Genomic DNA, 25,849 nt, shown 5'->3' with positions numbered 1-25,849 from the left:
TTACCCTTCATTCCCACGGTCTGTAAAAAAGGAAGTGTAAAACTAATCTGTAATGTCAGACAATAAAGACAATGTATGACACTATTTTGTATTTTGTGAAAAAAATTTACTTGACTAGAGTCAAATCTGACAGAGAGAGAGTCACCCTGGGTGAAGGACGGGCACGTTTAGCCTGTGCCGTTGCCCGTAAAGCCACACGCGGGGTATTGCTGTTATACTTCCAACACACTTAGATCATGCTAGACAAGAATGCCTTGCTGTGCCGCTTCTCTTTGCAACAGCCTCTTTTCTTTCCTGTCTCTGACTTAGCATGTGCACAGAAAAAGGAAAAAAAAAGGCTAACTATAACCTTCTTCCACCAAGTGGAGAGAGAGGGCAGTCTTCCTCTAGACAGTCAGCCTCCCTTGAGCAAGGTCTCTCCTGTATCCCTTTCCTGCCTCTTCCCAGGCTACCTGTTCTGGAAAGGCTTAGTGGACCAGTGGGTTCACGAACATATGCTGCCCAGAGCCAAAGCTTGGCTGAGGCTGAGCACGTAGAGCAGTGTCCCGCCTCCTTGCCTTCCCGTTCCTCCCACGGAGCCCTCCCCGGCTCAGCAGTCTGGGAGAGGCAGCCCTCAGCTGGGTCCTGCTGCAGAGGTTCTCATGGGCACCGTCCAGATGGCAGCAGTGCACTGTCTGGGCGCGGAGACCCGTTTACTCGTCTTGACTCATTTGATTTGCTTGTACGCTCAAGCCTCTTCTCGAAAAGGACCCGAGATAGTTTGCAACAAAAGTCATCAAAAATTACTTCATAAATTCAGAAAAATCAGAAACGAAAGAAAAGATAACGCCAATATGCTCATCTTAAGCAGCAAGCGTGTGCCTCGGAGCTTTTTGGCCAGGAGACAAGGAGAAAAAAAAAAAAGAAAAATAAAACATAATTGGTGGTTTTATCAGAACCGAAATGCCAGTTCTCAGGGGACCAAAATTTTGGTTGTCATGAAATATAAAAAGGAAGTCTTCCCTCAGAGCTTTAGAAGAGGAGCACTAAGTAATGGAACAGATAAATACAGCAGCAGATGTCAAGTGGCTGATTATGACACTGACCTTCAGCTGAAATTAAAGACAGAACCCTGACTGGCCCAATCTGGAGCAGGCAGTTCTACAAGGAAATGAACTTATGCCATCCAAATGTATAGACTTCCTTTGGTATAACATGATCTAAGGAGAGAATTTAGAGGTTTTAGTCTGGCGTGTGCTTCTAAATTCTGTTTTTTTATTTATGAGCCTTACCCCTTTGGGGACATTCTCTTTGTAAAATCAGATTTCAGACACTGCGCACAACAAATTGTGCTTGATTTAATAACCTCTACTTGCTTTATCATAAGTCTGTGTGGTTCAATGTATTTTATTATACTGGTATATATAATTCCTACTTATACTGTTTCTTGTTAGAGGTAATGCATGAATTTATTCCCCTTGAGGAGAGAACATGAATTAAAAAAAAAAATAGTGCCTGTAATATAACATGATGATTATGGTATCATAAGCAATAAATTTTTTTTTACAAAACTTGCATCAAAATTATCCTACCCTCTTTCTTCTTTGTGTATCTTTAAGATTTATTGAAGGAACCATAAAAAGAACACTCATAAAAAGTTTAGTAATGAAGGTAGCTGGGGTGTAATTGCAGTGACAATATGTTTCAGTTTCTGGTAGACTTCCAGTGCCAAATATCACATCCCAATCTAAAACCAGATATCCTGCCTTTGAGTTCAGAATGTAAGGTCTCAATAAAAATTTTTGTACAGAGATCACTCGTGTTAGACCTGATTGTAGGGGTCCCCACTCTACTATCACACCTATAAGATCTTGACTAAGTCAACTAACTTCCCAGGAATCTATTAAAAACACACTGAAAATAACACAGCTCAGAGGGTTGTTGTGTAGATTTTCAAAGATAATGGATGTGAAAGCACTTTGTAAAATACTATATGCATGTCAGATACTAGTATAAAATTGCATATAGATGTATACACATGTGTCCAACAATATGCAAACTTTTCTAACTGGACCCCTATTTTACACACATACACATACACAAGCACACCTTCCCTACTCCTCCCTCCAGTTAACTAAGTGTCTTGGTCAGAGCAGGAAAGTGAAACATTTCAAATCCTGTCTCCTGCCCCCATTTTCTTCTCTCTTTACAACTGGAGGCCCTATGAACTCAGGAAATCCCAGTTGCTCAGGCTCCTACTTCTCCGAAACACACTATGGAACATGAACAGGCCAGAAATGATGAGTTTTACCAGCATCAGTTCACCTTCTTTTCCTTTCCTTGCCCATCCTCTCTGGTGGGTATCCTGTGGAGAGGGGTGACGCGGTCACAGGTGGAATAGGGGAGTTGGAGGGGGCAGAATTCATCTCATAAATAATCAACTGCGGTATTAGGACTAACATCTAGTCTTCAAAACATAGCTTCTCAGACTCTCTCACTCTCTCTCACTACCTATTTTTTTTCTTTTTAAGATTTTATTTATTTATTTGACAGACAGATCACAAGTAGACAGAGAGGCAGGCAGAGAGAGAGGAAAGAAGCAGGCTCTGTGCTGAGCAGAGAGCCTGATGCGGGGCTCGATCCCAGGACCTTGGGACCATGACCTGAGCCGAAGGCAGAGGCTTCAACACACTGAGCCACCCAGACCCCCCTCACTACCTTTTTTAAAATCAGGGGTTAGTCCATTAATTCTAGGAAAGTAAAAATTATTTCTCTACTTAAAAACCTGAGGAGATGACCTTCTAGTTCAGATTAAATCTAGCCCCTTTTATGACATCAGAGACCCCCAAACCTGGCACCACCCCTCACCAGCCTCAGTCTCCTCCGTTCTCCATGATGAACCAGTGCGTCCACCATCCTGGCTCCCTCACGCTTCCCTTCCCTTGTTCATGACACGCTAAGGCCTGGAATGTTCTTCTCTCCTTGCAACACATCCTCTCTTCTGCCCCGAAATCTCCACTATTAAGACCCAAGTCAAGTGATGCCTCCTGCCTGACCTGTCAGAATTAAGTCACCTCATCTGTGTCCCCACAGCACTGTGGACACAGCAATCCCTTTAAGGATAGTCAGTGAATGCGTACTGGACGAAAGGCTGACAAGAGGGTCAAACATAGCCAAACACTGTCTCGCGGTCATCTGCTCAGCCGCATCTCCAGGAACAGCTGTTTCAGCGATTACACATTTGGTCCTTTCCCTGAAGCCTCCCTCCTTTCTGGTGCTGAGAGGAAACCAAAATACTTCCTGGAAAAGAATCAGAAAAATGTATGGATTTTGTCAGCCTTCTTAAAAATTGATACAACAGCAAGTTGAGAGGACTCAGAGGATGGAGTGCAGAAATGAATTTTTCATTTATTCGCTAGGAAGCGAGCTATTCTAAATTTGCCAAGTATGATGTATGTTTTCCTTCTTCCATAAATCAACTGTTCTCTCAGGAATTTTAGATCTCTCTATTGATCTGCATGGACCATTGTCCCTTAAATCTTCTCTCCATTAATCATCAAGTAATTTCCAGGAAAGGATGTTCACAGAGATTACGCACTCTAACTCTTCTGAAGTTGTTAGCAGACAACCAGACTTCACGACCAGGCCAGAGGCCACCATCCACAGGGGTCACCACCTGAAAATGAAACCCAGTGATATCTCCATTGATCTACCCCAATGCCAAGAGTAGATTGCACTTTCCTAGTGACCCTAAAGAGAGAGCTGGAAGGAAGGCCAGAGATGGCATTCCCAGCAATAGGCCCCAGGATATGCATCAAACTGGACAGTGTCCAGACAAAGAGACATGATCCCCAGGGAGCCAGGGCCCTCCCCTCCCCAGAGTCTGGACACGCGGTGGGTGTTGGGCGTTGCAGGGAAGATGCCAGTGAATCGTGTCTCCAGCACAGAATCTCCACTTAGTCCTCACACAATCAGACTGCTTGAAATTGCACCAATTAGAGATTCATTTAGGAGATGGTGGCTCTCCGCCACTCACACAGCGGTGTAATTTAGATTCAGTCTATTGTTTTTCCCTTAACACATAACTACAGTCAATTATTTGTCTCTTAACACAGAACCACTAATAGGGGCTTTGAAGGAAGGAAGCAGGCAGGAAGAAGTGGGGAAAGCTGATTTTGGAGACCAGGCAGTACAAAGCAGGGAGCACTGGGAGTGGAAATGCCTCAAACACAGCGGGAAAGCTCAGGGCATGAGCAGAAGGGGAGGTAAGAGACTTACAGACAGGAAGGTTCCAAGGACCAGGTTATTGCCCAAGGCGGGGGTTGGGGGGGTGGGGGGCACAGGCAGCCCCGTGGGCTCCCTGTACTGGAAAGCCCAACTAACGGGTGCAAGCAGGACCAGGATAGCCATTAAAATACTGAAATGCACACCAACAGCCCCACATCTGAAGTCACTGGCTCCAGACTGGTCCCAGGAGTCAGAACCTCTCGGGCTTTAGAAAGGCCTTGCAGCGCAGGGAGCATATACACAGCTTTAAATCCTGATGAAACAAAGTACTTTGTTTTTTGGATTTCAGATTTGCAGATAAGAGATTTGCACCTGCATTTCTGTAGTGATTGATAAACAGTCCACAGGCTCTTCCACCCCTGGGGCACTCACACTCTCCCCGCTACCGCAACCGGGCAACTGAAAGGTATCCTCCAACCCAGCCAGAAGCCCTAGGCTGCTACTCCAACACCACGGATGGGGCCAGGCCCTGCACCTTCTCAGCTTCAGGCTGCTAAACCTTTCTCGTTAGTGAAGCCTGCGATGGGTGGTCCTGATGCCTTTGGTCCTCAGAAGCGACTGTGGGGCTGTGGGAAAGCCCCAGGCTTGCAGACGAAAGGGGGATCCTCTTTGTTTCTGCCATTCTCTGGCTTGGAGGCTTCGGGTAACCGTTACCACCTCTGAGCCTCAGTTGGCTAACCTGAAAAATGGAGCCTCAGTTGGCAACCTGAAAAATGGGAATATAATACTTAATACAGTTGCTAGGAGGATGAAGTGAAATAGTTGGGGTTAAATTAATTTATAGATGGCAAACTCCTATTCGAATATAAGCAACTATCATTCCTAGCTCCAACAATGAAGAGAATGAAACCAAACAATGTATGTAAAAGTGCTCTGGCCACTGTAAGTTACATTAAAAAGTGCCATTGTATTATTATTATTGCTACTATTACTACTACTACTATTATTATTATCAGGAAACTCCTACCCCAGAAGAGGGTCTGGCTCTCCAGAATTGAGGGGGTAACCCAGCTGCGTAGCCAAGAGGAGCCTCCTTCCTTGAACCCCTCTGTCCAACCTCCCATCCCAGTCCCTCCTCCCTGCTGTGTGACTGGTCCTTGGGAAAAAGGAGGGGTAAGGGCAAGAAGCCTGCCAGGGGCCCCGCCTGGCTCAGGGCAGAGGAACTCCTTTGAGGGCCCCTCAGTAGCCCAAACACAGCCAGGCCCCTGCATTCCAGGGTAGCCAGAGCATCTGTGCTCAGAGCATCTGTGCATCTGACCCCAGCCCAGGCTCTCCCGCTCAACCTCCCCCAGCCATCCTCTTTACCTCTCTGGGCACTGCGACCCACATTTGCACGTTTAGAGTAATGATGCCTAGTATGGCTGGTCGTGGAGAGAAATCAATGGGGAGGCACATGAAAACCCTTTTCCTGGCAAAGCGCGACGAAAAAGTGAAGTCATTTCTTATCGGTGTGGGGAACAGGAGGATACCACGGTAGCTCAGAAGCGGAGGTTTCGTGGTTAATGAGACTGAGCTGGCAAAGTCTGCTGGGGGAAATCAGACGCGTCCTTGAGCAGGCTGGGGCCACAGGCTGCCAAGGGTCATGCTCTTCCCTGGGCCCGGACAGACCATTCAAGGTACTGTTGAGAGTGAAAGAGTGGCATTCTCAGCCCATCGGCGTCACATGAGTTCTTTGCTCTGCTCTGTTCTCTTTTGCCTCGTTTCTAATTCTAGATTTTTCTCAATTTATAGATTTGACTTTTGTGTGTGATGCTGAGCTCCAGAAAGCTAACAGCATGGCATTTTCCAGATCTGATGTTGTGTGTCTTAACTGCAAGCAGACCCCACAGCAAAGTCTAAATCGAATAGTCCAGAGCACTGCTCTCATGGGGCATGTCCCTGGGTCTGAATGCGTTGATGGTCAGTCTCTGGGTCTTGCTGTGAAAGAGTCCTCCGTCTCCCTGGCCAGACCCAACAGACTGGAATGGAGTTTATGTGAACACCCAATGCACATGAGGGTCGCACCGCATTTTCTTACTCATGACTGGCTTCCTTCGTAGACTAATTATCATAACACGGGAAAGCTTTCCAAGAAACCTCATTGTAGAAACAAAGCTGTGAAATTCAAGGTGTGAACGGTTTCATGCCTAGGACTATAGTACAGACAGAAATGGCTTTTCGTTATTTTCTACTTTTTTTCCTTACTCACTTTTAAATCTCGCTGTTCTTATTGCTAAAATAACTGCTTTTTCATAGACACAGAGAAGGACATTCCCTACAGGAAATGTGGCCAAAAATCCCTAAAGTAGCCAAAAATTAGAAAGCGAGAGTTCTTTTCTCTTCCCCATTTGAATCAAGTCACAGAGCAATTTGACAAAGTGAACTTTTGCCCCAAAATAGGGATTAAACAATTTGTGCCTCATTTGATCCTTAATTGGAGACTCAATATGCACGATATTACATGGCGTGATCTGACCTATAAATTATCCTCTAAAGATCATGCCAAGACAGAGAGATTGAAAATTTAGGAATTATACAAACCACATCTATCCCCAAGAGTCTCCTAGTTTATATTTCAAACTCTATCCTGAAATGTCTTTTTATTCTACACGGAACTTCCCTCAAAGAGGAAACAGACACACCTTGTAATTATCACCGCTTACCAGTAGCCTCATTCCACGGGCACACATCTCCCGTCCTATAGAACAGTCCTCTACTAATATTCTTAACTTCCAATATGTAACCCAAACTCCAGACTATAGCCCTGTGGTCCTGAATTATGTGCCCTGGCAACTCAGGTTTAGGATTACCGTCTGCATGACCCCGGGCGTCCTCCTGCTGGGGAATCGTCAAGGTTACTGTTTTTAACCTTTGCCTGAGGCTTTGGGAAAACCCGTTAATGGCTTGCCTTGTCTCTCCAGACGCAGGGGGCAGGTTCTCCTCGCTCCTCCCCCAGCCACACCATCAGCCGGCCCATCCCCATGCCGGTGCGCTCCGCGTCCGCCTGCTCCAGCCCGTCGCACACCCCTCAGGACTCCCTCACGGGGGTCGGGGGAGACGTTCAGGAGGCGTTTGCGCAAAGTAAGTGGCGGCACTGGTTGTCGCTGCGTTCTGCTTCCCTCCGCGGCAAGTGGGACCCCGCGGTGTGCTGGGCGGGTGGAGTTCATCAGAGCCACCGAGCGGCTCGGCCCGCGTGGCCCTCGTCCCGACTGGTCTGGAAACTCCTTAGGCGGGTCAGTTTCTCACTCCACCGTCTTCCGTTCCTTCGGCTTCTCTAGCCCGGCTCCACTTTTTAGGAGTCTGTGCGCATTAAGAGAAGGGAAATCCTTTCACCAGTATCCCAGGAAACTTTATAAATGGAATCCATTTTAAAACTCCGAAAGATCTTATTTCCTGCTTTCTTCTCTTGGTGTTAAAGCAAACTCAAGATTGAGGTTAAACTGTCCCAGCCGAAGTGGGATGGAGCCCCGCGGCTATCAAGCGGTCGCTCCATCATTTGACAGCTGCCCTCCAGCGTTAAATCACGGCCTCTGTAACGTGGGGCCCTGGGGTTCAGCCTCCACAGTCAGTGGAGAAGCCCCAAGAGTGATAAATACAACCGTATTCTCCCACCTGCTGCGTTTTCCATTCACACACCAGGGGTAGGGGCAGGGTCCGCAAGGCAAGCGGTTTTGTGCCTTTGGAAATACGTTAACCCCCTGTGAAACTTTTTCTTGCCATCGCTTTTTAAACCTACAGAAAGTTCGGAAAAGAAGGAAAAAATCTTCCTACGGGACCCTCACCTTGCCAGTCTCATTCCCAAACTATTAGACAGTTTGGTCCTTCTCAGCTTTTCATTTATATATGATTATACGTAATTTTTACAAACACCTACTCTTCTTTTTCACTCAAACAAGACCACGCATTGTATTTTGGTCTGCAGTTTGCATTTTCTTTAGGGTAGCAGTATATCATGAACATCTTTCCAGGTCCTCACATAGAGATCTAAGGAAAAGGGGGATATATTCGATTACTAGTTTTAAGGCAAAAATAAATAAATAAATAAAGTCAAAAGACAAAAAAAATAGACTGAGGAAGACATTTCCAGAGTATGTGGCAATTGAGTTTCACGATTGTAGCGCCACATAAAGCATGTAGAGATCAGTAAGAAAAGACAGTCCTGAAACAGAAACAGGTGAAGGATATGGACAGAAGAAGCACTATAAATTGCCAATAAAGATATAAAAGGATGTCCAATCTCACAAACTGTTGTAGAAATACAAATATCACCTCTCGCTTAGCAGATTAAAAAAATTAACTTTAATAATAGGCAGAGATTGCAAGAGTATGAGGAAAGAGACATTCATGCATTGCGTATGGGGATAAAATCTTACATTTTAAAGGAAGAGAATGATGTACTGTCTACTCTGCGAGAGAGGAATAGATCCATAAGGGGACTTTTTCTTCTGAAAAAGAAAATGTTATACAAAATAAACTTTTTTTAATTTTTAGAAGAAAAAAAGTCCTTTCTCTCAATCTCATCTTGAAGAAATTTACAGCATTTTTAACCAAATTGAGCTTTCAATTATCATTGTTTTATCTGACTCTTGACTTTTTAATTTACATATATTTATTATTTTACCTATTAAGGCTTACTTCCAGAGAAATTACCAGAAGAGCCGTCGTGGCTTAGAGGCAGCCCTTAGGTCATAAAGAACTCATGCTTTGTGACTTCATCTGCAAGTCAGGTGTTTAGAATCTTGAGCCCTTTTTTTCCAAGATGTTATGGAGCCCTCTGTTCCATCTCTACCTCACACCCAAGCCAGTCCAGACACCCATTTAACCCTTTGTGTGCCTGAAACCTCATCGTAATCTTTGTCCACCACGAAAAATCATAGTCGAAGTTGGAATTCAGAGTCCCGGATGTACACCTTCTGCCCAGGTCCCGCAGCAGGGGCAAGAATCCTCACCCCATCCCACGCTCTGGGGCATTCAGCGGAAGAGGGTTCCCACTCCCCCAGAGATACCCCCAGAGGTAGGGGGAACTCCAGGAGCCCTGATGAGAAACAGAGGCTGTGGTGATGGAGATCAGAATCCCATGTGCTGGCCACCAGGTCATGGCAGAAACAGTAGCAGCAGCTGGGAAGGTGCAGCTCTCCCGGCAAAACCAGACTTTACATCCATGTGAGTTTTCCTAAAAAGAAGCGGCTATGGATACTAGCTGACCTGGGACCATCCCAGTTTATGGCAGGTCACCTAGTCTTATTATTATGGCCAGCCCCTTTTACTCGCAAACTTGTCCTGATTTGCACAATAAGTTGAATGAACCCCTCCGTCATCTGTGGCCACTGCCCTAAGTACAATGTATTGTTTCAGAAAAGGAATCAAAGCACTTCTGAAAAGGAGAAGTCTTTGAAGTTCTCTTGCTTCAGGATTATCAATGTAAATGATAAACTGCATAAAAATTTGGGGGGGGGGAGGACAAGCTATGTTTTTTTTGTTTTTTTTTTTAAATTATCATTTCTTCTTCACTCAAGGTTCAAGAAGAAATTTAAGGAATGACTTACTAGTTGCTGCAGATTCCATCACTAACACCATGTCCTCTCTCGTGAAAGAGCTGAATTCGGGTGAGTCCCCAGTCTCCTCTAGGCTGTCCGTTCATGGCAGAGGGACCGATAAGTGCTAGGGGCCTCTGTTAGAGATCTCATTGTCAAGTAGGAAAAGATATACTAAAGATCTATGTGATACTTTGTTGGTATATTCAGACTTTTTAGTACTATTTATATTTCACAGATTGGAAGACGGTTAATACATGCTCAATGCAGAAAGTTTGAAAAATACAGAGAGGAATAAAGAAATATACCAAAATTGACTTGTAAACCTAGTTTTTGTAATATCTGATATTTGTAAGGTATAATATCATGATCCAAAGTGACACGATGCTAAAGTTATTTCTTAAAGTCAAATGTTTTATTTACTCATTTAAACTCTGTTCATTGGGAATGCATGGCTATTTGAATGAGGCTAAATGGAAATTTACCTTTGCAATATGTCCAAAGAAAGATCTTTCCAGAAAATAAAGAGCATGACATTGAGAGGGACTCTTTATTCTAATAATACTACACAGTTTTTAAAACTTTAACAGCATGACTATGCAGATAAATATTTTACCAGTTACTAATACATCTCATCTGTTCCTTTAGCCTCCCAGCAAGATAGTTGTCTGACAGTCACAAAGTTTGAGATTAAACAATTATAAGAAATACAACTTTAAGGGGTGCCTGGGTGGCTCAGTTGGTTAAGCAGCTGCCTTCAGCTCAGGTCATGATCCCGGGGTCCTGGGATCAAGCCCTACGTCCAGCAACCTGTTCAGCGGGAAGCCTGCTTCTCCCTCTCCCTCTCCCTCTGCCTGCTACTCTGTCTGCTTGTGCTCTCTCTCTCTCTCTCTCTGTGTCAAATAAATAAATAAAAATTATATATAAAAAAAGAAATATAACTTCAATATTAAAAAGATTCTGGATTTAAGTTTCTTAAAGCCTCTATAATAAGAATTAAAGTAATAAAAATTGTTGCTGCTAGTCTAAATTAAGATTACCAAGTAGGATAAAAATGGCAGTAGTTAATACATCACAACTAATGGCGTCTACCCACAGCCCTAGCGCATGGTGACTAAAACGTTCTCATTGTGGAAGCTTCAAATACTATCAGTTTATACTCACAATACTTTGAGATATTAAATGAATGTATTATCTTAGTTTTATATTTCCTGTATTAAAGTAATAGTAAGGGGCACCTGGGTGGCTCAGTGGGTTAAGCCTCTGCCTTCAGCTCAGGTCATGATCTCAGGTCCTGGGAAAGAGCCCTGCATCAGGCTCTCTACTCAGCAGGGAGCCTGCTTCCTCCTCTCTCTCTGCCTGCCTCTCTGCCTATTTGTGATCTCTGCCTGTCAAATAAATAAATAAAATCATAAAGTAATAGTAAGCAAAAGTAACAGCAGTTCTCATGAAGACTTTTGTAGAAGGGGCAAAACAGATGTATTAAGAAATTAATTCTGGAGCACCTGGGTGGCTCAGTGGGTTAAAGCCTCTGCCTTCAGCTCAGGTCATGATCCCAGGGTCCTGGGATCGAGCCCCCCGCATTGGGCAGGAAGCCTGCTTCCTTATCTCTCTTTTTGCCTGCCTCTCTGCTTACTTGTGATCCATGTCTGTCAAATAAATAAATAAAATCTTAAAAAAAAAAGAAATTAGTTCAGTCAAGACACAGAAACTCCTCAATATGTTTGAGATTAAAAAATACAATATTGTATATATTGTATATACCTAATGATTTTCTAGAAATTCATGTCAATATCAAATGGCATTTTGGAAAAAAAAGATAATAAACTCACCTGACTTATGTACCACAACTGGTTAATGTTTTCCACAGCACAGGCTGACTTATGTTAAGCCCAGCAGCCCTCTTATTTGCCAATCACTAAAAAAAAAATCTAAGTCATTCTTCATTTCTTCCATGGTACCTAACAGAGGTGGGGAGTGAAACAGAGAGTAACGTGGATTCTGAATTTACACGAACTCAGTTTGAGGATCTGGTTCCATCGCCCACCTCGGAAAAGGCTTTTCTAGCGCAAATCCATGCCCGGAAACCTGGGTACCTCCACGGCAGCACCCCCCCCAGCACCATGCGCAGTGACGTGTGAGTATCTTCGGCTGGGGGGGTCTTTCTCAGGAACACAACACTCTGTAGAAAATACGGCAAAATAGAAACGTAGTTGCTTCATTCTTTATTTCAGAAAAGGATGATGAAGTTTTCTTTTTCTAACAGATGAGATAGAAGGATGGATGCTACATTAAATTGGGTGTTGGAACCATAAGTGACTCTTAATCTCACAAAACAAACTGAGGGTTGCTGGGGGGAGGGGGGTCAGGAGAGGGGGGTGGGGTAATGGACATTGGGGAGGGTATGTGCTATGGTGAGTGCTGTGAAGTGTGTAAACCTGGCGATTCACAGACCTGTACCCTTGGGGATAAAAATACATTATAAGTTTATTAAAAAAATAAAAAATAGGGGCGCCTGGGTGGCTCAGTGGGTTAAGCCACTGCCTTCGGCTCAGGTCATGATCCCAGGTCCTGGGTTCGAGCCCCGCATCGGGCTTTCTGCTCAGCAGGGAGCCTGCTTCCTCCTCTCTCTCTCTGCCTGCCTCTCTGCTTACTTGTGATTTCTCTCTGTCAAATAAATAAATAAAATCTTTAAAAAAATAAATAAATAAAAATTTAAAAAATAAAAAATAAAAAATTTGGGTGTTGGGACTTTTCCGCCTCATACTACCCAGAATAGCCATAACCAAAACCAGCCAGTGCTTCTTGAGAGCCTGGCAAGCCCAAGGCGCAGGGCTAGGTGTACTCAAAATAGTATTAAGGAATCCCTCTCTGCCTTTCGGGACTCACAGACTCACTCAGGAGATAAATCATCCTACCTTCTAAATGTACTGTATTTGCCCGTAGAGGACCAGGTGATGCTGGAGAGGCCTCTCTTCAGAATGTGTGTGAACAATGTTATCTAAGTACCTGGGATTGAAATCAATGAATGTCTAAATCCTCATTATAAAGAAATCCAATCTGGTGGACTTGTTGAGTGTGTGTAAATCTGACCTTTGAAAGGCACTTTGCAAAGATTTTCATCCAATCAGGCTTCTGTGGCTTGACAGATAGCAGCAGAACCCATGACATCCCCTCTAGACTTGTCTGTGTCCCTGGATCAGCTCAAACTCAAAGCAGACAGGCCTAGGAACCCAAAGCTGAGAAGCAAAGGGGGAGGCCCTAGGGCAGGCTTGCTTGAGCCCAGCGTGGGTGGGAAGGAAGGCTGGGAAGCAAGGGGAGCCTGCAAGAGAGGGGGGCTCAGGTAGCCGTGGGAAAGGTGGACAGAGAGGCTCACTGGGGGGTTACAAAGGGGTTCCCCGAGCATTACAGACCAGGAAGGTGATGGTGCTTAATGTGAAAAATGCTGCAGACTAGTCTACAAAAAGTAAACCGGCCATTTTCAGGACCCAAAGAAGAAACGAACCAGAGGCCTTTCTGGTGTTTTGGATCTCAATCCAAGTAGTGAGTAGACCAGTAGTAATGGGGAACTATAAAAAGATGTGGTTGGAAAGCGGGTGGTGAAAAGGCAGGCGGAGAGATGCAAACAAAACAGTTCTAACATAACTTTAAGTAGCAGTAGGCTGCTGCTTTTCCTTTTGGTTTGCTTTCCTGTCCTTTCCTCTATAATTTAGAATTATCTGATTTGCTTCTTACTGAAAATGGTGAATTAACTGTTGGCAATGTAGTCTGGTAAGTAACCTATCTGATTTTTCAGAATGAAGCATTTACATGCGCTTACCTGAAGTTTTCTTGTTCTAATCCAAAAATCCAAGACTGTAGCTATATCTACCCCACTCCACTGTCCCCAGCACTCTGGTGACAGTATCAGCTACCACCAGGCTGTGGGACTTGGGAAGGGAACGTTCACAGAGGTCTCGCAGTCCTATTTAGGCTGGCCCCAAACCTCTAAAAATAATGAGAACATGTTGTACAGATATAAATAAACATGAACAGTGGCATTTAAGTTCCAGCTCAGAAACGTCTACTTGATCGCTCTCTTCACTTTAGGGCATGTCTTAATATCTGTCCAATATAAACAGACACCGGGTTTTACTCTGAGAATATTTTAGTCATATGATTTAGGTAGTGAATTTATGTTTAGTCTCAGAAAGGGTTTTTATAAACGGGGAAGGAGAGATGCGAATAGAGTCACACATTAGTGAATGAGATCATTCTTCGCTCTTTATCTCATGATAGACTTGAACAATTTGAGACGATTTCTTAGATTCAGAACTAGTATGGATTTTTTAAGATCAAGAGCTATGGGTTCAAGTATGACCTCCCAGACATCCATGAGCTGATTATTCTAAGACTTAATCTATTGTAAAAAATAAAGTACATGGGTGCATGTCCCAGCACAAAGAGGGGGTAAATTATGAACAAATGTCCTTAATCGTTATTTCACTAGAGGGCTCACTTTCCTTATAGAAAGTGTTCTTGGATTCCATCTTTAAAAAAATTAAAAAGGCCCGCAGATTGGGAAAACTATATCCTCTCCAAAGATAAGGCCACCTCTTTTAAGATTGACAAACACTTTAAAGGCAATTCACTTCTGTAAACCAGAGGAAAACACAGATGACCAAGGATCATCAGAATGCCTTAGAAAAATTACATATGAGAATGCCTTGATCATTCATTTCTCCAAACTTCCAACGTTTGTGTTTTGTTTTTTTGGGTTTTGGGGGGGTTTATTGTTTTTTTTTTTTTTATTTTCTGTTAGGTAACAGAAGATGTTGAATTGAAGTGAATTGAAGCCAAGAAGAGAATTCGGGGACTCAGTTAATTGGGGCCGGAAACCACAGCTAACACATGCATTCCACGCCTACATTTAAGATTTGCTCCTAAACACCATTTGTGGTCTGTTCCCAGGGTCTCAGAAGACGGGGACCCCTACGTGCGGCCAGACGATGAGAACTATGAAAACGACTCAGTCCGGCAGCTGGAGAATGAGCTCAAGATGGAGGAGTACCTGAAACAGAAGTTACAAGATGAAGCCTACCAGGTATGGGCAGCCAGGCCCGACCCCAGCACCCCACCCCTCGGTAGCCGGGTCTTTTACATCACTCAGAAAATCCGTCCCTTCTCCTTTCTTCCACCCTCCCTCTCCAGAATATTCTTTTTTTTTTTTTTTTTAAGATTTTATTTATTTATTTGACAGAGACCACAAGTAGGCCAAGAGGCAGGCAGAGAGAGAGGAGGAAGCAGGCTCCCTGCTGAGTAGAGGGCTCGATCCCAGGACCCTGAGACCATGACCTGAGCCGAAGGCAGAGGCTTAACCCACTAAGCCACCCAGGCGCCCCTCTCCAGAATATTCTGATTGCATTCCTTAAGCCACATATTCTAAGCAGTTGTAAAATTTTAAATACTTCTTAGAGCTATACTGTTCACCGTGAATTCTTAGAAATTCTGATCTGGAAAGTGAAAAAGACCTTGTCCCTTTAGGGGAAACATAGTGACTAACGATTTATACTCCTCTAAGATCATTGGGAAAGATGCAATTTCTCTTAGATTAAAAAAAGAAAATGTAAAGAACAAGGCCTGAAGAAACTGAGTAAGTATAAATATATCTCTTCCCTTGAATCCTTTGTCCTCAGCCGCCTTCCCTGCCCACCTCATGTCAAAATAAGTCGGTAGGAGAGTATCACATCTCTCCAAGAAAGGTAGAGGAAAACTGTAGGCCCTGCGTTTAGCAGGGTGTGGATGGACAGATTGTCGTATATACTGGGGTATGTTATTAATCCAGCTGAGAATTCACCAAACATAACACACACAACTGGTAATAAGTGTAATTAGTAAGTCATCCCGAAGGGGATACATTTTCCCCATGGAGATTTTTTACTGCCCTGTTGGTCTTGCTTGTGTGTTTCTCTTCCCTGTGATTCACAGGTGTTTTCTTGAGGTTCTGGGAGCTCAGGGATGTTTGCCTGGTTGAGACCTACTGCCCCCCCGCACGAGGCCCCACGGGATATTTCTTCATGTCGGGCTTTCTGTCCAGTGGCCAGACAAGCCTCCTCCATATTTTTAAGATGAGCAGTGGCTTTCTCTCTTACTCCATTAGTAAAGGAAAGAGAAGCAGATAGAATACATTATCTCTACTTCTCAGAATATGTTTATGAATTGTTTTAAAAATATTTTCCCAAGAAGAATGTAGCAAGAGAGCGACTGAAGCGTCCCAACCCCATCCCAACAATATAAAACAAAGGTTTTGCCTATTTGGATGCCCCATTAGCCTTTTCAGTTTAACAACCGTATTTTAGAAACAGCCAAAATGAAGGCCTCATCATACCCCATTCCCACCCCCCCAAAAAAGAAAAAAATCAGTGACTATATATATAGGTAAAGCCACGCTTCAACACTACAGAAAAAGTTGCCGGAAGTGGAGAACCATGGAGAATGCTCTTTGCCACATCTATGGCCCGTCCACAGAAGGAAATTAGCCTGGGTGACTACACACCACAGGGTGTCTCTGGGAGTGCTGAGGGATGGCATTCCTACATGAGCTTTATCTGGCTCTGCTGCCAAGAGGGAAAGAGGGATGTGGTTAAATAATCAGTGTTCTGGTTCATGCTGTTAGCGGCGCCTGTTAAGCCTCCCTCTTCGAGCCCATATTGGTTTCTGGATGTTGGTGACAACAGTCACTGAAGTTCCCAGTTGTTTTTTTAACAGGGGATAGTCATTTCGTATAGAATACTAAATTATATTTATTTATATTATATTAATTATATTATAATTATATTAATTATATTTATATTGATTATATATTAATTATATTAAATTTAACCTTCTATAAATAAAATGAAGGGAAATGCTATTAATAGCTTAAGGTGCAATTGGAGTCTTTGCCATCTCTGGTTAATCTTAAGCCCCTTCTCTCCTTTCCATGCCCAGCAACTTCAAGGGAAAGGTAAAGAAAAGGTGTAGGAGATGATAGTAGGCCTGTGTGTCCCTACTCAAGGCATATGCCCTAGAGAAGGCTGAAGTGGCGTTCCTTGACTCTTCTGTGAGCATATGGTTCCCTGATGGGTCAGAATGCTATTTTCATTCATTGAACTCTCACTCTCTGTCCTTCTGCATGGCTTCCAACCAAATAATTCACCAGCTTGACCGCATCACAGACTTGACATGTCACCTTTCTTGTTTGTGTCCTTTGTCACCCGCAGGTCAGCTTGCAAGGTTGAATACAATATCCTTTTATCACTCTCCTCTCAAGTAAGTACTGTCTTATTTAGGAGGAAATGTGGCCACCGTACACTGAATTCTGATAACTAGTAACCTCAGTTCACAACCACTCTGTCTTAGGTGTTTTCTGCGTTCCTGTGTCACAAATATCCTCCTTCCCTCCTGATGTCAAAGAATCATCCCGGCCTATGGAGCATTTCATTAGAACCCAGGGGAGACTTGGCAGACAACCTTGGGAATTGACTTTTTACTCTATTAATTAGGAAAATTGGCACAGACACTTCTATAACACCAGAGATGCCCCAGAAATCCTCCAGGGCTGGAGGGCCCCATCACTGGTCCCTAACAGCACCTGACTTTGCAGCTTCTCCATCACTTGACAAGGGAAAGTCCAGGCAAGCTCAGCATATCCAGAGCTGGGCCAGCCTCAGAGTCGTGCTGTGTTCAGGACCCAGAGACCAAATGTGTGCACCTTAACAAGTGAAGGCAAAACCATGCGTTGCTAAAGAAAACAAAAGAAGTGAAACAGAGGGGGCAACTTCTGTAGCCTTTTATCTTTGAAATAACCAATTCAAATGCATTGTGGAATTCAGCAAGATACAGCTTAATTTAAAATATCATTTATGTGGCATGTGATTCCCCAACCCCAGGGGCCTAGTAACTTACATGGAAAATCATCAGTCACGTGATTGTGTAGAGAGACTGGCACTTGACTGGCAGGACAACTGGAGTGTAACAGTTTAAAGCTCAGAGCCTGGACTCCGATGGCCCCAATTTCAATAGGGGTGCCACCAAATCGTGGCCTCCTAACCCTGACAAATTATTAAACCCCTCTGAACTTCTGTTCCCTCTGCACAACATATAACATAATACTTACCTCGTAGTGGAGTTGTCTTCATTGGGATGTAGTTTATAAAGAGCTTAACATGGTGCCAGACACACCATAATTTATTGTGAGCGCACATGTACGTGCCCGGCACTGCGCTCACTGCTTCACAAGCTTTTCAGTCCCAGTGAGCTGCTGGAGTTGCTACGTGAGTGTAGGGGAAGCCCCCCGGCCCGGGACTCAGAACTAGCTTGCTCTCTGTATTTTTATAAACAAAGCTAGGACTCTGCCGTGTGCAGAGATTTTATACACTTTTGGCTACCCTGTCTTGTAAGTGTAGATGGTGTCTCCGGCTCCAGCTAATGGCCATTTAGCTGTCCCCCATTACAGTTCCAAGTAGATACACCTCTCCCAGTTGCTGGCTGGAGGAGCCCAAGGGCTCGTATCTACTTAGTGACACAGTCTTTCCCAGCTGTGGACTCCCAGATGTCTGTAGTACAGCTGGTCATAAAGTCAGCTCTGTCTGCTAAGTTTAAAAAGGGATCTACTTCTCTTAAATGACAAATCAACTTGCAGAGAATAATCCTAGCTCATGCATTACCAACCTCGTGTCTCAGTCCTCGCCTTAGGATTAAGCAAGTAGACATCATGGCAGAGCTGCTATGATGAAATATACTTTACGAGCTCTGAGGCTGTATCTGTGTAACTGACTATGTATTCTGGTCTCCGTCCCTTGGATTTGAGAATGCCACAGCCCGTGCTCTCCTGAGTCATGATGACCACAGTGGAAACAATTCCCAGGAGCCATTTTTTAAAACATCTACTCCTGTTATAACAGATCTAGTCCCAAAGGAGCAAGCATCTCCTTTCACAGCATTTTCTTTCTCTTAGTGGCCACAGTGGATCATTTTTATTCTGCACATTATTTAAACATCAGTCACTAGTTCCTAGAAAAATATTTTCTTAAACTAATGAAATGTCCTTGACATAAACTCAGATAAGAAGTGGCATTTGGGTCTTCTACTGAAAAGCCAAAGATTTCAGTACTCTGAAAGTTCTTAAGCCACTGTTTACAACCTTTGTTGTCAATTTGGTGGTGAGAAATGGAAACCATTGCGGCCTCTGCCATTTACTACATTGTGTGGCTACTGAGCTGGGGTTCCACGGGACTCTAGATATGAGCTAGCCTGTCATGAAATCAGCCACTTAGGCAAAAGGTATTTAAAACCTTACGGATCCATCCAAAAGCCAGTGGCTTTTCATCTTTGCAGCTAGTTCTATCCTAGTTCTAGATGTAGCCAAGAAATAGAGCTGAAATCTTAGAACAGTTTGTGCTATGGAAATCAATTGGTTTGGGCTTTCTGACCATGCAACAAGACCAGAAATTGCCTCAAGGCTGTGCATTTCTTATCCAAGGGTCTGGAAGCCAGCTTCCCCGCTGCAAGTCAATTAGGTGTCCACCAGGGCAGAGCCCTACACGGGGAAGGAACAGAGGTTGGAACCCCGACAAATAAAAGACCCACCCTCTGGCTCAAAAAAAAGCTATTTGAAAATAAATATGCAGTCATCAGTACTAACAGCAGTGAACAGAGTAAAACCTTGCCTTTCAACAAGCCTCTTTGGAAGAGATACAGTATACGTAACATTTAACACTAAATTTAAGAATCCACCAAAACTCCATTTGGCAGACTGAGATCTTGGATTTGTCCCTTTTCCATCCCACGTCCCCAGACGGTACACCACTCTCCTTGGCCAGCCACATCATAACTTCAGAAACTGGGGGCTTGGACAATCAAAAGTGGATTTTTTTTTTTTCTAATTACCATGGCATTTTGATGGTAGGTTACTGGTCTCATCTGCACAAACATTTCCGTTTGCCTTGCTTCTACCTCCAGATGCCTCAAGCTCCCATTAAGCAAGAGACCCAACACAGAGGACTCCTGTCCTCTCTTTCAGAAGGAGCGATGGCACACCATGTCCCAGGACCTTGGCTCCTGATTGTCAGAGGAAGGGAGGAGAGAGAGTGTGTGAATATATGTGTGTTGGGGCAGGGCGGGAGGGGTTGCTGGGGAGAACCCTAAGCTTCGATACCCTAACTTAGGGAACAGTTTTCATCTTTTAAAAAAAAGTTACACGTTCCTTATTCCCAGGCGAGCTATAGTCAGACAGATGATGAAGGTAACACGAAAGCTGGTGATGAAGGAGAGCCCCGCACCCACCCCCAGAGAGGAGAAGACACGCCGGGCAGCAGCCTCAGCGGCAAGAGGAGCCCCCCTGCGCAGCCACTCCCGACAGACCCCCACCCTTAGAGGCGCGTTCTGCCAACCAGAGCGCAGCTAACTTTTTGTTCTAAGATTTGTAGTTCGTAGGTGTGTGTTTTGAGAAGGAAACAAAAAAAAAAAAAAAAGACTTCTGACTCCTGTTCAAAGCTAACTTATCAGTTACATCTTTTGTAACATGGCTCATCCCTGATTAGAAACAAACAAAAAAACAGCCACCACCACACACACGGAGAGAAAAAGGAAAACCCACAAGCTGAAAACCACACTGCTGTTGCTCACGATGGCAGTATTAACAAGCATTTTAAGCCTTTGCACATGCTATCGAAACTGTTGAGTTTACAATGACAATATTAATACTGTTTATAGCTAGACGTTTGATTTCTGAATTCTTTGGGATTTTAGCAAACCAATTTATTATACACTGTACATTTTTTTCCCCCGCAGCAATTGGAAAAGAACAACCACTTGCAATTATACACTAACCCCAAAGGAATTGTTACCTTAGTATACAGACTCAGAGCCCGGAAGCCAAGAAGGGTCCTTGGCCTGCACTGTCTGCATTTGTCTCAGTGTCTGTGAGCAATGACTTGAACCATCACACCAGGATAATCCAGTCTTTGGGGCTTCTTTCCAACTTGGGGTTGTTTTCTTTCAAGATACTCTAACAAATCAGCCATAGAATTTAGTGTAAATATTTTTTCCAAATAGATATCATATTCAAAAAGACAAAGGCAACATTCAAATGATATAGACTCTAGTTTTTAAAATCAGCACAGATCTTCTTAAAAACTGTGAACTATGTTTTGAAATACTCGTTGCTAAAGCTGTTTATAAACCACAGGTGCCATACGACCCCCACACGGACTCAAGTTGTCTCTGCTCTTCCAAGGGCGCGTCCCTCTCGTTTCAGCTTTAGGGAGCATGTCTAACCACACCGCTCGTCCACAGCTTCCCCTATCAGGTTGTCTGGAGGCCTTCAGCTTTAAATGTACAGGCTTAAAGTGTGCTTGCAAACACTCATTCTCCTTTTATTTCTGAATGTTTATTGCCTTAGCTGGCTACCTGGTGTTCTGCATGCAGCCTTCTGTGGTCATGGGTAAGGAAACGGGCTCTTCTAAGTGGAGTTGGGATTTTGCCCTCAGCAAAAAGCTGATGGGCAAAAAGCACAGTCAAAGAAGGAAGAATGAAAGGCTCTGTGGATGGTCCTTTCTGAGGGCCCTTGTCAGGGAGCATTAAAGACCTCCCTTAGGGATTCTGGGGAGATGACAACAGGATCTACTTGTTGCACAACTGGATGAAATAAAATCCGGCAACGTATTGAATACATTATACGTAAATGCGCAGCTTCTCTGGAATTCCTGTCTCCTTTAAAAGAAAGAAGAGAACGTCATTTAGAACAGTGGCTCTCAAAGTGGGGGCCTTGGACTGGCAGCATCAGCATCACTTTGGGAATTTATTTAGAAATGCAAATTCTTAAACCCCAACCCGGTCCTGCTGCATCAGGAACTCTGGGGATTGGGCCCAGCCATCTGCGCTTTAAGAAGCCCCCCAGGTGATTCCTGATGCATTCTAAAGGTTGAGAACCACTGCTTTAGAATAAAGTTGCATATAGAACCTCTAAACAGTCCTGGTTCAGGATAAGCAAGAAAGGCTCTGAGTCAACCTCAAAGCTTCAGCAATTCGATTTTGCTCCCGGGGCTGGCCAAAACCCTCTCCCACCCCCCATGTAGGTAGTGATTGGTGTGTGCCCAGCTGAGAACAGATATCCTGACACCTGCTGGGTCCCTCTCCAGAGGGCATGTCTGCGTCTGGTCAGAAACCGCGTCCTTGGCTGCCCTTTGGAACAAAATCGCTTGCCTCGGTGATAGCAAAGCTCCCGGTTGGTGTTAGTAAGAAGCCCACGCTGTCCGTTGATGTGCGTCTTCCTACTTCTCCCAGAGAAGCAGCCTGACAAATGTCCCCGAGAACAGGCTTACACCAAAGGGGCACAACTGCACAGTTCTCAGATTTCTTTGCACAGATGGATTTTATTATGAGTTTTGTTGGTTTATCTTAACGTTCATCTCCTTCCCACCGCCCATCATCTGTGAAACCATACCTCTCTAGATGGAGCAGGTGGCCACTCGTGCCTCATACTCAGTACTTAAAACCACTCCATCCCAGCTACCTACATTGCCGTCAGCTCTAACTCATAGCCAGATAATTCTGGAACTCGGAACTCGGATGCTGCAAGTGGCATTCAGCCCCTGACTGGACTGAGCTGACATCTGTTGTCACTCTGTGTTTTGACATCAAAATGCTTGTCTAAGGTTTGAACCGTTTTGCTGATAACCTTCCCCCTTGTCATAGCTTTCATTGCCAACTCCATGACACGGTTGTCACTAGCATCGTAGAAGCCATTGCAAGGACTCTGGAAACTGCCGCCAATGACCAGTTCCTGACTAACCAGCCGCCTTTTCTTTCTCTTAGCTCCACGTCAGCACTGAGACCAGACCCAAGCACCCCTGTCCTGTAACCGAGACAAAATGGCGTGAATTGTTTTGGGTTTTTGTGGTTTTGGGGGGGGTTCTTTCCTTGGCTCTCCAAATTTACTTTTGGGGCCTGTTCTAAGTGCAAATCCAGATGGTCTCACCTGTCCTGTCTGTGAGATAGTTTTATCTTGCGGGGGTTGTTTCTTTCTTGTTCCACAATAAATTGCACATCCATCTCCACCAGAGATGTTGGCCTATTAATGAGCACTGGTCTAACACAGCCAACCACCCCCATGGTGCCATGTGGAGGGAGGGAAGGAGGGAGGTAGGGAGTGCGGGAGGGCAAAATCTGCTGTATGAGATTCAGGAATCAGTTGCGGTTGGTCAGGACGCAAGTCAGGGTAAGTTCAGTTGGTCAGAGAGAGATGTGCTGGAGATTGTGAAAAATGGATTCTCGAGTGATCTCTATAAGGCAGGGAAGGTTCATTTGTAAGTAGTAATGTGAACTGAATTGCATAAGAGTGTGGCCTTTGTTGTGATATACTATGTATTTTCTTATATGCATGAGCCAAACTGTTGCATCATAATTTAGCACTGATGTCTGCTTTTATTTTGATCATCTTTGTCCGCCCTTATTAGTTCTTGGCTGTTAACTGTAGATAGACCTTGTAAATACGGCGACCTTTGGTTGCTGCAATCACCTTGGTTTGATTCCGTGCAAGGAGCCACAAACAAGAACTCCACTGTGTCCTCAGAAGAAAGGGCATTTTTACTTTTGAACCAAAAAGAGAAAAAAAATCAGAAATGTTCCATCTTGAGGCTAATTAACTGTAAAACGTTTTTAATTATGACTACTGTCATTTGACACCATTTGAAATAACCAATTCAGAGACACTAAAGATTTCACAATATTCACTGGTATTGTAACAAAACTACTATTGTATGGGTTTTTTTGTATTGCTGTTAAGTATTGTTTTGTGTGTGTGTGTGTGCGTGCTGGAACCTCCGGGAGACATGTTATATTTTGAAGTGATTAAACTATTTAATTGTGTGTCTATATTTTGGAATGGAATTATTTCTTCATTAAAAAATGTTTTTAAAAACACTATATCTGTGTCTTTTATTTCCTTCTTTCAATGAATCTTTCTTGAAGTAACATGGAGTCAGTCTGTTCAAAGGAGAAAGACAAGTCAGCGCTTGCAGCATGAAGCAGCCCCATCGGTTGAGTCTTAACTACAGCAAAACATCTCCCTTTTCCCTGCCTACGGAAGAGTTCACGATTTAGCGCTTGCTTTATATATGACACTGTTATAAGCTCTTTATGTTACTCGACTCGATCCTTTGAATCTCAGCATCTAACCGGGTACTTGGCAATTATGAGCTGCACAATGATATGTCCAGTGAATGAATAAATGAATTAGTAGCTTTTGTCTGTGCTAGAGCTCGTGAGAAAGGAGAATCAGCACACCCTGGAGGTCGACGTGTTGATAGCAACAGGAATCAAATTAAAAGTTCCAAAGAGTGGACAAAAACTCAGTCCACAGAGGCAATCACTCCCTCCATTCTCATTTCTCTTCCAAGAACCACTGGATTCCCATCCGGTGTTGGGTTGTGTGTTTTGTTTGCATAAGGAGCCAATTCCTTGGAGGAACCATAGCAGAATCTGTCAGGCTCCAACACTTCATGAATGGCATTTTTGGGAACTCTGACTTGGAACAGTGCTGAAGGTCTGTGCTCACAGAGTCTGGGGTTGATTTACAGTTCATGAAAATGCTATAAACACTCAAGAGGCACTAGAGAAAGAAACTGAGAGGCTCTGCAGGACATCAACGCAGAGGCAAGTCCTGACCTTATGTGACCACTAGTGGGCGCTCAGACCCCCCCCCCGCCCCCTGCCCCATTTGGAGGTGAGCAACAAAGGCATTTCCGTGGGTATCTGCCCAACTCTCACTCAGCTGTCTCTGGTGCCTCATCCCCTCACCTCCTAGGGGCCATGCCACTTCAGTGCTGATCCCTACCTCCGCATTTCTTAAATTTATCTAACTGCCAAAGTCACCTGAAAAATTGGTTAATCTGAATTAGCAGGTCTAGGCTGGAGCCAGGGAATCTGTATTTTAACAAGTGATTCAGGTAATACAGTCTGACAAATTTTAAGAACTGCTATCCTCTTGCTACTCAAAATGTGGTCCAAGGACCAACAGTATTGGCATCACCTGGGATGTAGTTACAAACACAAAATCTCGGGCTCCAAACTGGACCTACTGAATTAGAGTCAGCATTTCATCAAGCTCCCCAGGGAATCTATGTGCTGACTTGAAGTCCAGCTTTAATCCTAGCCTTCCAGGATGAGGTTCAGTTGGGTCCTCCTTAAACCAAGATAGTGCAGAGCTTCTCTGACTTACAGAGTTTTGATTTAGTAAGTTGATGATGCTGATACTGATCTGAAGACTACAAGGCTATGGAATTCTTTTAACAAGGTTAAGTCTAGGGAACTTGTTACTGGTAAGTCAGATACATGGATTTCTCTACATAGTAGGAGAGATACTCGAGTCTCAGGGCTTGAACATAATGGCAGCTCGGTTGGTTGGAGCCGCTGAGGTAACACCACAGCGGTTAACCTCTGCTATGAGCCCTGGAAGACTGGTAGTAGCTGAATTTAAGGATTCTGTAAAAAAAAAAATCTTTTGCTCCCAGGATTGAGGCCTCTGTCTCCATGATACAAAGAATCACCTGGGGGTAGGACTTGGTGGTCCTACTGGCCCCCAAAACGCAGATTTGCAGAGTTGGGATAAGGCCAAGTGTGGTAAGAAGAAGCTGGCAACATTTCGGATTCATCATCCCAACAGCACACGTTAGCTACGAGACACCAACACCCAGGAAGAAGTTCTCTGGGCACCTTGGAAACCTGGAATTCTGCTGTCTGGGACTCTGCTGCCATGGACTCTGCTGGGACACTATGTTGTGATGGGGCCACCTCCACTTTTGAGACCCTAAAGATATATAAACAAGGATGTTCATGCAGACTTGTCTATAGTATTAGAAAGGGCATAATGGACACTAATAAAGGAACACTTAAACTACTTATGGCATGATATGCTAGGCTGGAATACTAAGAAGCCTTTGTTGAGAAAGGTTGAGAAAGAGATATATATCTCAACATGGAAGATATTTGCATAAGTCAAGCAAAAAAAAATCAGATTATTAGAGAGTGTAAGAATAGTCCCAATTTGA

At 44.0% G+C, this 25,849-nt stretch overlaps 1 protein-coding gene across 28 annotated transcripts in view; it reads left to right on the top strand.

Moving 5' to 3' along the window:
- DTNA (dystrobrevin alpha) overlaps positions 1–23,726 on the top strand; it is a 355,367-nt gene extending 331,641 nt beyond the window's left edge. For 16 of the 28 annotated variants that reach the window (XM_032859621.1, XM_032859622.1, XM_032859623.1 and 13 more), the window contains 5 exons: positions 7,167–7,326; positions 9,762–9,851; positions 11,748–11,916; positions 14,730–14,862; positions 22,617–23,726. In XM_032859621.1, coding sequence (XP_032715512.1) covers positions 7,167–7,326; positions 9,762–9,851; positions 11,748–11,916; positions 14,730–14,862; positions 22,617–22,757 — 693 coding nt within the window. In that variant the 3' untranslated portion in view covers positions 22,758–23,726. Of the gene's footprint in view, positions 1–7,166; positions 7,327–9,761; positions 9,852–11,747; positions 11,917–14,729; positions 14,863–17,020; positions 17,070–20,015 lie in introns of all 28 variants that reach the window. The other 12 variants (XM_032859631.1, XM_032859634.1, XM_032859640.1 and 9 more) reach the window with 3 other exon arrangements.
- Positions 23,727–25,849: the final 2,123 nt, after the last annotated feature.

The sequence above is a fragment of the Lontra canadensis genome, unplaced genomic scaffold (assembly GCF_010015895.1).
Source record: "Lontra canadensis isolate GAN:19392208 unplaced genomic scaffold, GSC_riverotter_1.0 scaffold17, whole genome shotgun sequence".
NCBI lineage: Eukaryota > Metazoa > Chordata > Mammalia > Carnivora > Mustelidae > Lontra > Lontra canadensis.
Note: the sequence above shows the minus strand (reverse complement) of the source record. Positions and strands in the feature narration are given on the sequence as shown.